This window comes from Struthio camelus, chromosome 26, assembly GCF_040807025.1.
Source record: "Struthio camelus isolate bStrCam1 chromosome 26, bStrCam1.hap1, whole genome shotgun sequence".
Lineage (NCBI taxonomy): Eukaryota > Metazoa > Chordata > Aves > Struthioniformes > Struthionidae > Struthio > Struthio camelus.
Genome location: NC_090967.1, coordinates 5,209,968 through 5,225,090, shown reverse-complemented (window position 1 = coordinate 5,225,090; position 15,123 = coordinate 5,209,968). Strand labels below are relative to the sequence as shown.

At 48.8% G+C, this 15,123-nt stretch overlaps 1 protein-coding gene and 1 long non-coding RNA gene across 9 annotated transcripts in view; one reads left to right on the top strand and one right to left on the bottom strand.

Annotated features, from left to right (window-relative positions):
* Positions 1-255: 255 nt before the first annotated feature.
* Positions 256-2,821, bottom strand: KLF2 (KLF transcription factor 2). Of its 2 annotated transcripts, XM_068920069.1 has the most exons (4): positions 2,698-2,821; positions 1,589-2,480; positions 1,045-1,180; positions 256-954 (listed from the first exon to the last, which is right to left on the bottom strand). In XM_068920069.1, the coding sequence occupies exons 1-4, from the start codon at positions 2,770-2,772 to the stop codon at positions 915-917; spliced, it is 1,143 nt and encodes a 380-aa protein (XP_068776170.1). In that variant the 5' UTR covers positions 2,773-2,821; the 3' UTR covers positions 256-914. The 2 variants fall into 2 exon arrangements, with proteins under 2 accessions (XP_068776170.1, XP_068776169.1); XM_068920068.1 differs by having other exon boundaries at positions 256-1,180.
* LOC138062351 (uncharacterized) overlaps positions 2,775-15,123 on the top strand; it is a 24,019-nt gene continuing 11,670 nt past the window's right edge. For 2 of the 7 annotated variants that reach the window (XR_011136406.1, XR_011136403.1), the window contains exons 1-5: positions 3,765-5,364; positions 5,452-5,520; positions 7,171-7,394; positions 7,855-10,245; positions 13,449-13,592. This is a non-coding gene — a long non-coding RNA (uncharacterized lncRNA). Of the gene's footprint in view, positions 2,904-3,764; positions 5,365-5,451; positions 5,521-7,170; positions 7,395-7,854; positions 10,246-12,544; positions 12,944-13,448; positions 13,593-15,123 lie in introns of those variants that run through there. The other 5 variants (XR_011136404.1, XR_011136408.1, XR_011136407.1 and 2 more) reach the window with 5 other exon arrangements.

The following is a 15,123-nucleotide window of genomic DNA, read 5'->3' as shown; positions in this document are numbered from 1 at the left end:
TAACCATTTTTAGGAAGTATATTTTGACTGTGATCTGCTCTCCTCTCTGATTTTTTGATAAAACGCTCTTTTGTATCTTGTTTACCACTGAGAATGAATTACGTACTTTGTTATCTATTTTAGAAAAACCCCATAGCTCAGATTTTTAAGTGTCTTCTTACAATTGCTGATAGTTTAAAACCTAACCAGGTGGTTGTTGGTCCAGCCACCAGGGAAAAAGCAACAGGGAGCTCCCAAAGGAGAATAAAAATCACAGCAATTAAAAACTTATTTTATTAAAAAGATGCAATGTTTTCAAACATTGAAAAATTATGTTTTTATAAAAACAGAAATAGGCAAAATACCCATTTGTCTTCTATTTACATATACAATATTTCTCATTGTATAAAACTATTTACAATATATAAAAAAATTAGACAGTAAAATACGTTATTTTCTTACAAGACATCAAGCCCTGTACTTCTAGTGTAGATCATGGCAAACAAGAATATTATTGCACCTGTGAAACAAACAGTCTAACAATAGGAGTGTTCTCTTAGCCATGCCTTCGACTGAGATCTAAAATAACATCGGTAGCTACAGTAACATTCATTTAATCTCCTCTAGGGTCAACTTCAGGCAGTTTCCATACAAACATTGTCTTGCAAAGCTTAGGACCGGGCGATCGGGGAAGGGAAAAAAAAAAAAAAAACCCAAAAATCAGTATTTACAGCTTCTTCTGTACAGTCTGTATGGAGTCCTTACGGAGTTTCCCCTTCACCGAAGCTGTATAAATAACCCCCGTCCCCCCTCCCCAAAACGGGCTGGGCAGGTACACGGAGACAGTCACGTCAAATTGTCTTCAGGAGATGACTGGCTAAGTCTCCTCGTGTCAAATCCTCCTCCGCTTCCACGGCGAGAGCGTCGGCGCCTCCCTACGTAGTACCAGCTACAGGCTTTGGAACGGTTCTGCACCTGAGCAGTTAAACACAACGTTCGCTGCGGGCCGGGGAGAGCCCCGAGGGCTACATGTGCCGCTTCATGTGCAAGGCCAGGTGGTCTGACCTGGAGAAGGCCCGGTCGCAGAGGTGGCACTGGAAGGGCCGGTGGCCGGTGTGCTTGCGATAGTGACGGGTGAGCTCGTCGGAGCGGGCGAACTTCCAGCCGCAGCCTTCCCAGTTGCAGTGGTAGGGCTTCTCACCTGGTTTGGGGAAGGGGGGGGAAGAGCACAGGGAGACGGGACTCAGCGCCGCGCTCTCACGCACGCGAGCGACCGCCGCCAGGCGCCTCTCCCTTGGGTGTCCTCCCGAGCCCCTTCCGCGAGGGGGTCCGTGCAGCCCGGCGAGCTCACGCTAGCCGTTCCCTGGCTAATCCCCCGCCCGGAGCCAGCGGCCCGAAGAGAGGGAGCAGCTATGAGCCCTCAAAAAACACCCCACGCCATCGCCCATCTCTCCGCACAGGAGGGACACTTAGACGTCTACCACAGCTCTCGACACCTGCGGTATCTCAACCGGGTTTGCTCCCGCAGCTCAGAGAGACGCTAGAGGGTTAAAGCTCGGGCCGCCTCGGGCTGGGCAGCTGTGTGACGCGAGCCGCCGGCCGCGTTTACCTGTGTGCGTCCGGAGGTGGGCCTTCAGGTGCGAGCTCTTGGTGTAGGTCTTGCCGCAGCCCGCGTAGGTGCACGTGTGAGTGGCCGTCCTCTTCCGGGGCCAGGAGCGTCGGCCTCTCTTTGGCTTGGAGTCCAGCAGCTCCAGTGGAGACGACGGAGGGGTGAGCACGCCGCGGGGGGCGGAGGGCTGTAAGGGCAGGCTGTCCTCGAACAGGCCGAACTGGGAGGCGCTCTGGTACTGGAGATGGGGCTGCGGGTGGTGGAAGGCGGCGGGCGGGTGGTAGCTCGGCGGGAAGGGGACGGACGAGGGGCACATCATGGGCGGGTGGCAGTCGTTCACCACGAGGTCGTCGGGGCTCAGCGGCGGCGTCTCGGCCCCGGGGATCTGAGGGGAGCTGGCCACCCGGGGCTGCTCGTAGGCCAACATGCAGGTGGCGTTGCCCTCCTGCTTGATCTTGGGGCACGCCTGGGGCACCAGACCCAGCACCGGCCCGTAACTGTCCATGTCGGGCTCGGGCTTAATGTTCTCGACGAACTGAGGGGCCCCGAAGTTGGGCGTCACGAAGAAGCGCCCGTGGACGCTGCTGGGAGGGCAGAAGCTGGAGTCCATCTCGGGCCTCATCATCTCCGGCACCATGCCGGCGCCGTAGGGCGGCGGGCTGCCCTGCTCCAGGGCGCTGTAGCATCCCGGCGACGGGTTGCCCTGGTAAAAGCCACCGCCGTCCCCCGGGGCGGTGGGATAGTCCCCGCCGGCGGCCTGGCCGTAGCCGTCGCTGCCCATGGAGAGGATAAAATCCAGCACGTTGTTGAGGTCTTCGTCCTCTTTGCGGGGCGAGAGGCCGCCCCAGGCGCCGCCGGCGGGGGCTTTGGCCTCCTGCTCGCACTTCCACCTCTGGGGGAAGAAAGAAGTGGAGAAGGTTAGAGCTGCTGGCAGAAAGACTGTGGGTGGGGGGGGGGAAGGAGCGGGGAGGGGGTGGCAGCGGGGCCGCGGCGCCCCCCGCCCACCAGTGCACTGAGCCGCGCCGGCCTCAGCGCGGCCCGGTGGGGTTTGGGGAGGGTTGTTTTTTTTTTTTTTTTTGGGGGGGGGGGGGAGGTGAAGGCAGACTCACTTCGTGGAGCGCTTTCTCGCGGCAGGGGCTGGCGAAGGTGGCGAAGGAGGGCAGGATGGTGTCGCTGAGCGCCATGGTGCGGCCGGGCGGGACGGGCGGGCGGACGGCGCGGCGCGGCCGAGCCGCCCTCCGCAGCTTATAACGCGGGCGCGGACGCCCTCAAGCCAATTGCAGGGAGCGGAGGAAACGCGTCCCGGACGGGGCGGGTAAGAGGCAGCGATTCGGGCGCAGCCTAAATTTAGCCCCGGTATAAAAGGATGCGGCGGCGGCGGCCCCCAGCCCGAGCGGGGCGGAGCGGAGCGGAGCGAGTGCGGCCGGGCCGGGTCGGGTCGGGCCCAACCGCGCCGCCGGGGCCCCCGCGCCGCCGAGCGAGGCCTCGGGCCGCCGCCGCCGCCGCCGCCGCCGCCGCCGCCGCCGGGTCCTGCCCCTCGGCGGAGGCTGAGGGACCTCCGTGACACGAGGGGACGCTGAGGGGACTGGGGAGTCCTTGCCCCCCCCCCGGACACTGGGACCTCCGTGACATGAGGGGACGCTGAGGGGACTGGGGAGTCCTTGCCCCCCCCCCCCCGGACACTGGGACCTCCGTGACATGAGGGGACACTGAGGGGACTGGGGGGGTCCCTGCCCTCCCCCCCGGACACTGGGGGGGTCCCAGCCACCTGTCACCATCCCCAGGGTGCTGAGGGACCTCCGTGACACGAGGGGACGCTGAGGGGTTCCCTGCCCTCCTGCACCCCCCGGGACACTGGGACCTCCGTGACATGAGGGGACGCTGAGGGGACTGGGGAGTCCTTGCCCCCCCCCCCCCGGACACTGGGACCTCCGTGACATGAGGGGACACTGAGGGGACTGGGGGGTCCCTGCCCCCCCCCCGGACACTGGGGGGGTCCCAGCCACCTGTCACCATCCCCAGGGTGCTGAGGGACCTCCGTGACACGAGGGGATGCTGAGGGACACTCCATGAGATGGGACACTGGGGGGGTCCCTGCTCTCCTACCCCTCTGGGACACTGGGACCCCCGTGACATGAGGGGACGCTGAGAGACACTCCATGAGATGGGACACTGGGGGGGTCCCTGCTCTCCTACCCCTCTGGGACACTGGGACCTCCATGACATGAGGGGATGCTGAGGGACACTCCGTGAGATGGGACACTGGGGGGGTCCCTGCTCTCCTACCCCTCTGGGACACTGGGACCTCCGTGACATGAGGGGATGCTGAGAGACATTCTGGGAGATGGGACACTGAGGGGTCTCTGCTGCTCCCCACCATCCCCAGGGCACTGAAGGACCTCCATGACATGAGGGGAGACTGAGGGGTCCCTGCCCTCCCCCCCAGGACACTGGGACCTCCATGACATGAGGGGATGCTGAGGGACACTCTGTGAGATGGGACACTGAGAGGTCCCTGCTCTCCTACCTCACCCCGGGACACTGGGATTGCCATGACATAAGGGGACACTGAGGGGTCCCTGCTGCTCCTCACCGTCCCGGGGACACTGGGACCTCCATGACATAAGGGGACACTGAAGGTCGCTCCGTGAAATGAGACACTGAGGGGTCCCTGCCCTCCCCCCCCCGCGGGGGATGTTGGTATCTCCATGACCTGAGGGGTCCCTTGTCCCACATCCTGGGGAAGCTGAGGGGCCTCCATAAGATGAGAGGCCAGAGGGCCCAGGGGACACTGAGGGACCCTCCGTGACATGAGGGGCTGCTGAGGGAATCCCTGCCCTTGGGGACGCTGTGAGGGACCTCGCGCTGGGGGGGGGACGTTGAGTGGAAAACTAGCATTTGAGCTGGCAGACAGGAGGGTGATGGAGCGAGCTGAAAGAGGGAGGTGTGACGGCCACGGAAGGTGGGGCAGATGCACCCTACACACGGATAAACGCGCTGGTAGACCCTAGATTGGAGGCCGCCTCCTGCGGTCGCCCTCAGGTCCCACGGCCCCATCTCAGCACCAACGGAGGGTTATTTTATGTCACTCCTGAGCCATCTCCCTGCGAGGAAAAAGCTGGAGATTTGCATTTAATGGAAGTTCACGTCGCTAGCAGAGTTTCCATTTGCTGCACAAAGATTGCCAAAATCAACGTTTCCCTGTGACATTATGAAAGAAATAATGCAAGTAGCTTCTGTGATCTCCTTTGGCTTTAGCCAAATTACGGTCCTGGGCTGAATTTTCAGTAAGGAAGACTCTTGTCCTCCTTTACTTTTGCCTCTAGCTTAGATGCCCAGACTGAAGGAGCTATTCCCCAATAATTTTTGATAGCGTGCCCCAGCCTCGTGTTTTTAAGAGTCACTGCTCCTTGGCAGTTATCCAAGAAAGAAAGAGCAAAAGTGGGCAATTCTTAAAGGAGGAAAAATGCTCTATCACAGGACAGACTGATTCTTTGAAAGCCTGTTCAGAGAAAGAGCTGTGCTTTCCCTTACCTCCTCCATACTTCCTTTGCAGCCACTTCTAAAAGGATTTCTAAGTGCGTTAGAGGATCAGAAGAGCGTAGGAGAACAACTCGAACAACTCTCACTTTTAGGTGTTCGGTGCCCCACGAGGGGAAGGAGCGATGGGCCCTGACGGATTCTGGTTCTCGGGAGCGTTTTGAGCGAGTACCCGAGAGCCCGTCCCAGGGTACGACGGCTGGATGCAGCCGTCGCAGGCAAGCACGGTTGCTAGGGTGAGCAAATGCTCTTTTCAATAGCTGCACATGTTTTAAAATAATGAATATCTCTTGTATAACTTTCTATACTTTTTATTCTAAAAGTTCACAGGATGGCCGGGAGGAGCAGCCAAACTTCTGTGACTGGAGCAGAATCAATACACTGAATGCATGGTAACGAAGTACACAAAGATGTATGACTCATAGCTATGTAATGTCACACTTGTGTAATCTTTCAATGTAAACTCTTTTCCTCTAATAAAATGTTAGTAAGTGTACAATACGTATATATGGCGCTGTGAGTCAGCCAAGAAAATATACTCTGATGAATTCAGAATGAATGTGAATGTTCCCTTGATAACACACCCTGAACGTCTGTGTCAGTTTATGTTCTTGTGGTTTCGGCAACAGCTATAACAAAATATTTTGTTTCTAGGATATACAACTGCAAGTGTATATTTTGCTGAGAATCTCTGGTCTGATGCTGTCTTCCAGTAGGCACTGGCAGGACATTTGTTTGCTTTCGCTCTGTCCCCTAAGCTATGTTGTGTTTTTTTCTTTGCATAAAGGAAATGTTTAGTGGGTAATGAGGATGAAAGCCAAGTGCATGAAATAATAAATTCACTGCCTTTACTTTCTTTTTGTTTTCAAGTAAAGCTGCTAAGCTAAGAACCGTAAGTATATTAAACCTGGTGAGCCGAACGTCAGACTGTATTTGGGTTGCGAGTCACTGGTTCTGTGCAAACTGAGTACAACTTTGCCATGATTTTCCCCGTGGTCCACGCGCAGCGTGCTGACATTTTCTAGCTTTGTGCCCCGTGCAACTTTTGTTTTAAATATCTAAAAACAAGACCCTGGCACTGATCTGATCTACAGCAGCGTAGATCGGCAGTGATGCCACTGGTGTATATACGTGAAGAACACGAGATTAGAAAGCATTTGCAAATCTGCTGCGGGTAGAGGAGTACTAAATGTTGTGTATTTGTCTTCCAGCCAGAGTAAACGCAAGCTCTACCATTTTTGTATGGCAAAGCTGATTTTTTTTTTTCTAGGTATTGCTGCTGATCTCTGTTGTTGTTTCTACATCGAAAGAAACTTTTTTGGGGGGGGGGTTGTAATCAAGACTGCACACGCTAATAAAAGACTCAAAGCTGAGTCTGTGGGATGGGCCTGCGGCCGTGGCGAAAGGCTGCAGCTGGATGTGCTGGTGCGCGCGCCCACGTCACCTGGCTGCGAGAGCGCTCTGAGTCATTGCTGAACTCAGACAACAACAGAAAAAAGCTCCTTTCTCATGGCATTGTTCTCAGAAGGTTTAATCCTGATTGCACCTAGAATTAACCTAGTAATAGCAGCGTCAATGAGATGGGGATGACACCTCTTACCACCAGTGCTGATTTCAAAATCACAGCCCTAGCACCACACCGCGACCAATCATATTTAAATGAGACCAGCATTGGCGTAGGATTTCCCTACCTGTCTCTCAAATTGCTGCCGGTCTGTTGACTTAACAACTTTTTTGATAATTCAGTTTTAAATTGCAGAGTCTGAATTAAGTACTTTATACAGCGCCTTCTCCAAAAAGTTGATAAAATGATGTAAACAATCACCTAACGTGAAATATATAGGTATTTTTAGAGAGGCATCTCTTAGTTTTTGAGACTGATTTAATCCTGTATGCCTTGATGAAGGAACCTTTTTGACCAGTCCTTTGTTGACTGGAGTTTGTTCCCCATATAGGGACTTAAACGTCAACTTTAATCTTCAGTATTGAGATACTTTTCCTTTTTTTTTTTTTTTTTTGATTCTTCTCTGAACTATGTGCAGATTTTCAAAACCTTTCTTGAGGTCTGAGCCCCGGCAATGTGGAAGAGCACCATCCTGCAGCTAAACGTGACTTGTCCCTCCTTAGCCCGAGGACTGCACTTTGCACTTGTAATGACGGTGTGGCCCTGGAAGCTCACACCTGGCTGGCCAGCAAAATCCTCCTCTGCTCCCAGCTCTTTCGGTCTCCGCTTCCCAGACAAGGGCACCACCACCACCGCCACCGTGTAAGTACGGTCCGCGCTTGGGGCTGGCTTGAGGCTTTTCGGCTAACTCGAATTTATAGCGTTAGTTACAGCAGAACGCGTTGGGCACGGCGGGGAGACCGCAGGGTGGCAGAAAGGCCTGGGAGGGGAGACGGCAGCTCGTCCTGCGTTGCCCCACTGCCTTTAAGAAAAGGTACCCTGAAAAGGGGCATCAGAGCAATTCTGCTGCTCTCAGCAGGCCGCCGGCCTGGGCAGCAACCTGTTTTCGTCCGTGCCAAAAAGCAGAGCCGCTTGCAGTCTTTGTTCTTGGGAGAACAGCCTTAAACTTGCCTGCATTGCAATCCACGTTGGCTGTTTCTGCCTGCGTGGCGAAGCAATTAAAATTATTCTTTAACAATGCTGCGTCCTTCTGCTTATGTAACGCTTCTTTGATCTTTGCCGGCTACCACTTTATCAGTTAACAGGTTTTGTTTTCTTCCAGGTCATTGTTAACAACGTTGAATGGCAAGTGAGGGTTTAAAAAAAAAAAAAAAGAAAAAAGGTCAAGAAGTGATACACTTGCTTGATTAAAATTTAAGTTACGTTCTGAGATCTGTCAGCCTGTTTGGGCCAATTCGTGTGCGTGCGCACCGTATTGACTTGTAACGTTCTTGTTTCTTACTGGGAATATCAGCCGGCACCTAGTCAAATCCTTAGAGAGAGGTTTGGTACATCAACACTCCAGTCTCATTAAAAAAAAAAAAAAACTATTTAAAGCCATTGCTGATTGTCATTAACTGCCTCAACTGTCTTTATTTATGATTCTGTTCATTTTTCAAGTCCTTCCAGTATTTTGCCCGGGATTATATAACACTGCCAGGCATCTCTGGGTCATTCTGTTTACCCTTTTAAAATATTGACATAATATTAGCATTCTTCAAGTCACCTGGGGCTTCCCCTGCTGCTCTGAAACTCATTGATAATAAACATTCGCCATCTGGAGATCTCCTTAGTTGGTTCTTTTAAAACGCTTGCATATAAGTTACCCAGACCTGGCAACTTAATATTGTTTGAGTTGAGTAGCAGTTGTTTTAACATCCTCCTTAGTTACTGGAATGGAAAGTATTTCAACATCAGTATTGTCTGATCTGAATACAGCATCTGGCTTTTTCCCAAAGAGAGAACAGAAATATTTGTTAGCACTTCCGCTTTTTCAGCGTTACTATTGACAGTTCTATCATTTCCATTCTTTGCGACGGCAATCTTAATTCTTTTTAGTGAAAGCCTTATTAACTCATTTAATGAAGATTAGCAAATGTCAGCTGTTGCCACTTCCAATAACTGCACACGTTAGCTAGGCAGACTTCCAGAGATGCAGAGGAAAAATCAGCTTAAATTTCATTTCAGTAAATAAGCCTACTTGAAAAAAAAAAAAACCCTTGCTCAGAAATGCACAAGAAAATACTCTTCCTGACATACTCTTCCTGACAGTAAGTTTGTGGGTTCAATAAATCCTGCAAAAATCAGATATTTTAGGACTTTAATCGAGATAAAGTACTATGTAGTGTAACTTGAGTTTGCTGTCTGAAGAATGATAGTGTTCGACTGCAAATGATTTTTCATCATTTTTGATTTGGGAGGCTAAAAGTGGCTTTGAAGAATCTCAGAGAGGCCTGTTCACTCATCTGTTCCTGGGGAGTCTTGAAACCCGAAAAATTTAGGCCAGTTTTTTAGTTATATCTGCTTTGATTAGATGTGTAGTTTTGTTTCTGGCAGCACTTACTGATGTGCATGTTGAATGCACATATGTTCTATTGCAGATGTTCCTTTCAGCTGTCAGTTAAAAACCCATTTGACAGATCTTCTATCGTTTAAGCTTACAGAACTATGAAGTGATACCACAGTTTCAGAATTTCTGCAAATATTCAACTGTATCTGAGAAGCTGTTTAAATTATCAGACACTGATTAAGAATAGTAATTTTCAATTGTTGCCAAATCCTTTTCATTGACATTTGCTTTTGCTAAAGAATCGGATTCCTGGTAAAGAGATGGACAAATAACGGTGTTTGTGGAATAATAGGAGCCTAGGCCAGAAATAAACCATGTAGTTTTGTTCAGAAAAATAGCTGTTACTATTAATATACATGCAGTAGCATCCGCACAGTTGAGACCCCACTAAAAATCATACTCTAAAGACCCAGCTCTTGCAGATTCCCAAATACGTTTGGGAACCAGCATGAAGGAGGGAACGGAGACGGTCGCTTGATGGGAACTGTGCGGTCCATCGCACTGGTTCGCGGCAGAGTAGTCTCCTGGCAAAGCAGCAAGAAATGTTTGAGAGTGGTTATACCGTAACACCTGAGTTGTGTATTAAAAGCTTCCATTCATCTGAAGAGAGTATGATATTTTTTAAAAATCCCACTTAATTCTGTTACGTTCAGAGCGTCATTGAACAGAGTGGAATGGGTGATAACGTTGTTAGATCTGGTATTAATTAGCTCTTTGCTGGTCTGCGTTTTAGGAAAAAGCTTACATAATTTACTGGAGATGACAGGAGAAAAAGTAAAATGTCGTCTTATCTCTTATGTCCATTTGAAGCGATTAGTAACGTTGTGAAGATATGCAACGTTAACTGATTTTTAGAAGCGCGAACTATGTTTGGGGTTTAATTAATGCGGGGAAAAATTCTGTTTGAGGTTGCTTCAAAGAACTAATCAGATGCACTTTTCTTGCTTTCTAATTTGTAAGATCTGTTGCAGTCTGAGTCAGCAAGGCAGATGCAAATGGCTCTCTGAGCAGATGTTTTTGTCACTTGGAAGTTCACAGTTTTTAACTGTGGGGGGAGGAGAGGAGACTGGACAACACTCAAAACTAGCCACAAGCGGACAACTGGTGAGAAGCGAGGAAGTTTTTTTTTTGTTTCCCCTCATTGACATGCAGAACATCTTTATAGGTTACAGTCTTATCTGATAAGTCGAAATTTGTTCACCATATATACAGAGCTCATACTGGGGGATGGGGGAGAAAGCCTTGCTTAATGTGATGAACGTGTGGGATTTGGTTCTTGCTTAGAGAATACCTTCTTTGTACTGCACCTGTATTACTTATTAGTCATATGTCCTGCAGTTGAGTAATGGGAAATAGTGGAGCAAGCATTTCATTAACTGTGACACTGTTAATTGGTATTGCTTGCTGCCTGGAATTACTTTCCCTGTTTGAATACATGGAAGTATGAATCAGAGCTTAGTGCATTAGCCAGCGAGAGGAAGACAGGCATCTTTGCATGACAGGCTGTATGTATAGCGCAGCTGATCTCATTCGTCTTCCTGGACTGCAAAGTCCTTTTCAGACTTAGATCACTCAAGTATTGAAAATGGTATATATTTTTTCCATGGTTACAGTATCATTATGATTAAGCCTTGAAACTTCAGTGGGATATTTTGGGACAGACTTTTTTCCCATTGTTGTGGCCATTTTGTTTCTTGAACTCTTAATGCCCACCTTTTAGGCTATTTATATGTTTAAGTTCCTGGATACAGCTGAGTTTAGGAATCGTGCTTTGTGTCTTGTAGAAAATGCTTTCTATTCAGAAACAGAAAGTTCAACTTACTTTTCCATGCACCCTGAAAAGTCACTGCAACTTGTTCTGCTCCTGTACCTTCAAGGAATATCACCCCTATTGCTGGCAATAAACTCCAGCGTGCAATCAAGTGCCAGCCAAATAATTTTGACTGATATTGGTCAAAATTAATAATTTATGGTGCTATAGCAGATGTAATATATATAGCAATTATAGTTTAAGAGAATAATGTTGTTGAAATCCCTTGAACGGTTACAGCTATTCTTGAGCAATAAAACACTTTTCAAGGGCCAGCCTAATACAATGCAACTTTGTAGAATGAGTTGTGAAATTTTCTTTTCATTTGCCACATAAAGTGCCAAATAAATGTTTGCAATAAAAATACAGGCCTGGGAAGAATGTGTTTTGCCAATTACAGTGTAACACGGGCTACAAAGAAGTGCTCAGACTGGAGTCCAGTATGGATGTTAGCAGATTAGTATCAGGTTACAGCAGGGAAAAGGCTGCATTAATTTGCCAAATAACCGGTATGATTTTATCCCGTATTTGCAAGCAAAATCGCTGCCTCTGAAAGCAGAGAGATGGGTGCGATTCTCTGCAAAATGAATTCAGTCAAGGGGAGCAGGCAGGGCTCCGCTTGGTAATAAACCAGTGCACGAGGACTGCAAAACACTGATTGATAGTTACCAATCCCTTCAGCTGGCGCTTGCCACATTTAGCTGCTCCAGTTGGCTAATACCGGTGCGGGGCGGGAGGATGACACAGGGGATTAAAGCTTTTGTAGCAGAAGTGGCACAAGCCATACTGGGCCCAGTGGCAGCAGTTCAGGGTGCCCTTTCTTCTGTTGCTCAAGAGCCTGCATGATTCACGCTGTTCTTTTTTTTGTTGTTTTTTTTTTGTTTTTTGGTTTTTTTTGGTTTTTTGAGTTTCATCTCACAGAAAAAAGGGGAAGAAAAAAAAAAAGCTATTTTTCAATACAAATTTCTATTTCGGCCCAAACGCTGCAAGCCTGCCTCCGCATCCACGCTGCAGCCTCACTTCGGCCGACGGCCTGGAAATAAAGCCTAGCCTCCCGCTTCCCGAGGAAGAACCGTCCCGGGCTTCCCTTCTTTGCAGCCCGTTTTCTGCCTCCTTTGGCTTTAAAAAAAAAAAAAAGCCAACAACAACAGCAAACCACCTGCTCGGCGGCGATGGCAAAAAGCGGCTCATGCACATGGAAGCGGCGCGAAGCAGCCAGCCAAGAGGCAGCGGCGCGTATGACTGCGAGGGGATCCTTCGCAGCCTTTATATACCGGAGTTATTTTTAACCACAGCCTCCATGCTTATTACAGTGTTTCCTCTCGCAGACGCTCAGGAAGCCCACTTGGCTCCGTTTCCTGCTAACATGCGGCCCTGGCTCGCAAAATCTCTGAGAACAACAGGCCTGAGACTGCTCGGCTCCATTAAAAAAACTGGCAGCTTTTCAAGCCCTGACAGAAAACCTTTGAAAGCGCTGGATTTCCTCCAGCTAACGTACGAGGCTCCTCCGTCGGTGACAAATTAGACCGAAACGGCACAAAATGCTCCTATGTAAATAGCTTTCCCCCCCCCCCCCCTTTTCTACGCTCAGCCTTTTAATAGCTCAGCCATTATTTATAGTTATTCCTCTGGATGGAAATTTTTTTTTTTTTTAGTTTTTTTTTTTTTCCCCCAAAGATGGGGTCTAGTGAAATGTTTTCCTTGTTTGTTTTTTTTTTTTTCCTTTCTTTTTTCTTTTTCCTTCGAGATTTTGGTGACAGTTTTCTTAGGCTCCAGGAGCAACCTTTCCTTCCTGGAAACCGGGACAAAATGGCTGTTGTGAGTTTTTTCAGTAAAAGGCCTGTGGCCAGCACGGAGCACAAGTCTCTGCTAGTCTACAACTATTAAATAGTAGTTAGAACAGGCCCAACTGCCTTCTGATTTCCTGAGGGACAGCAGAAGAGGTCGGTTGCGCTTCGACGGGCCCTTTATCCGTTGAGTTGTGCACACCAGGTTAGTAAACAAAGTATTTCATTTTTCTGATTGACTTTTCCCTGCAATTCCAAAGGGAGTCCTTCCTTTCCAAAAATGAGTTGAAGGATCAGAATAGATGTGACCTTCAATGCTGAGAACGCGCTTTTCTCTTGAGTTGACATTTTTCCAATACTCCCAAGAAACCTTAACATGAAGCAACTTCTCGTGTCATAACGGCTTGGAGTCATGGATGGTAACTCCAGACCATGAGAGCTAAGCCATTTCCTAGTCTCCCGCAAGTATTTCCAGTAGTCTCATCTTTGTCTGGGTCATCATCACCTTACGGGGTGGGTTACTACCTTGGACATGAACGAGAACTGCCCGTAATGTCGACCTGTCCCTCCGGTCTCAATATTTAACTCAGATATTGCAGAAACAAGGTGGTTGGAAGGAGCAGGTTCGCTGGAGCAATCTCCCCTGCCCTTTTTCTTGCTATGTGGGCAATAACGTGTATTCATTCTCACCTGATTTTAATCATCCACAGCTTGGGCATCTGGGCTGAGGAGCTGTGAGGCTCCCTGCCTACTCGAAGGAGTGAGCGATGGACAATTCATCCCACCCTGGGACGACGTGGCCAACTCTTAGACAGCAAAAGACAACGGCGATGAATGCTACGACAGCGCTACAGGTTTGTGGCATTCCCTCCTCTATTCTTTTCCTTTCATATCTGTCAGGTCCCTGAACCACTAGATCATGCCTCACAGCAAGAAAAAAAATTCATGACCTGAGGTCGGCCATCTCTGTTATTTTTGTCCAACAGCAGCATTTCTGCCATCTGCCTCGGAGCTTGGCTATGGTGTGGTAGCATCTCTAGAGATGAAGGTGGTCCATATCTTGAGGAAGAGAGTCAAATTAATGTCTATTTTACTGGTATCAATAATGCTGTTTGAGCAGCTGTGTTTTACTACGACAGTGACATTGCAATACTGAACTGGGAGCTAGATGTGTGAAGTGTGATCTTGAATGAGTCACTACCACCATTTCTCAGATGACCCTTCTTTTGATTGGTATCATTCTGCTCCCAGAGTTATCTACATTTCACTCAGATGTGGTTAACTTAACTTCTGCAGTTGAAAATTACTGCAGTGAAACAAGACAAAACGTAAACAGTTTCTAGATGTGGAAGAGATGAAGCCCATGTTTTGCAGGTCTAGTTTTAACTCATGCGTTGTCATTGCTTGTTTGGGGCCTTTAGCCCATGCTGTATCTGGCAGCTGGGCTCTGGCACCCTCCTTTGGATGAATCCTGGCATAATGGCAAGCAAGACTTTTAAATTCAGCGTATTGTTTTGGTGAAGGGGCCTTATTTTGCAAATGCATTTTTGCAGTTGCAGTCATATCTCATAGCATTTGCTTCCCTACCTGCCTGTGTAATTTAGAGGCCAAATGGTATGCCGTAGCAGATTCACATTTATTTTCAGGCAGGAAACCAAGAGTGCAAAAATGCATCATGAACTGAAGGCCCAGGGTGAAGCTTTTTTAAAAAAAAAAAAAAAAATCAAAGTGGTTGGGTTGCGTTTATCGCATGCAGTCGAGCGGGCTAAAATTGACTTGTTTTGATGCTATTTGGAGGCCGCTGTAATGAAAACCTGACTTTGTGCAGATTGGCTTTCTGCGTCACAGTCCGTCTTGGGACAGCACTACCAACCAGGCCAATTAGTTTAACTGTAGTTCACAACTGGTGTTTGTTTGTGCTGGGTGGTTTATGGCAGGGCTGCAGGGCAGCCTGCGCTTCGAGCTCTTGCCAGTGGCCTTGGTAATTGCCCACCAGTCACTGAAGGACAAACTCACCGAGACCTTTCAAAGCCAACTTACCCTCCGTCAAATATAACTGAAATTTATAGCTAGCAGCTTCTAAAATAACTCGCATCACTACCACCTCCAAAAACAGCTCTGGGACCATGTGGCCTTGTGGTTATGGCTCTGGGGTTGTGGTGATGAAGTCAGAGATTCAAATCCAGTTGTAGGGAGATAAAAAGCTTCAAAGAAAGTGAAACTGTTTTTTTTTTTTTTTTCGCCTTGATTATGTGGAAATAATAACACTTCATTTTGCTTACACCTGAAAAACAAAATGTGCAAAATTTGCAGCTAAAAATAAGGGCGGGAGCTGGAGGGCCAGTCCACACGGTCACGCCAGGAGAGGCACCGTGGATAAGCGCG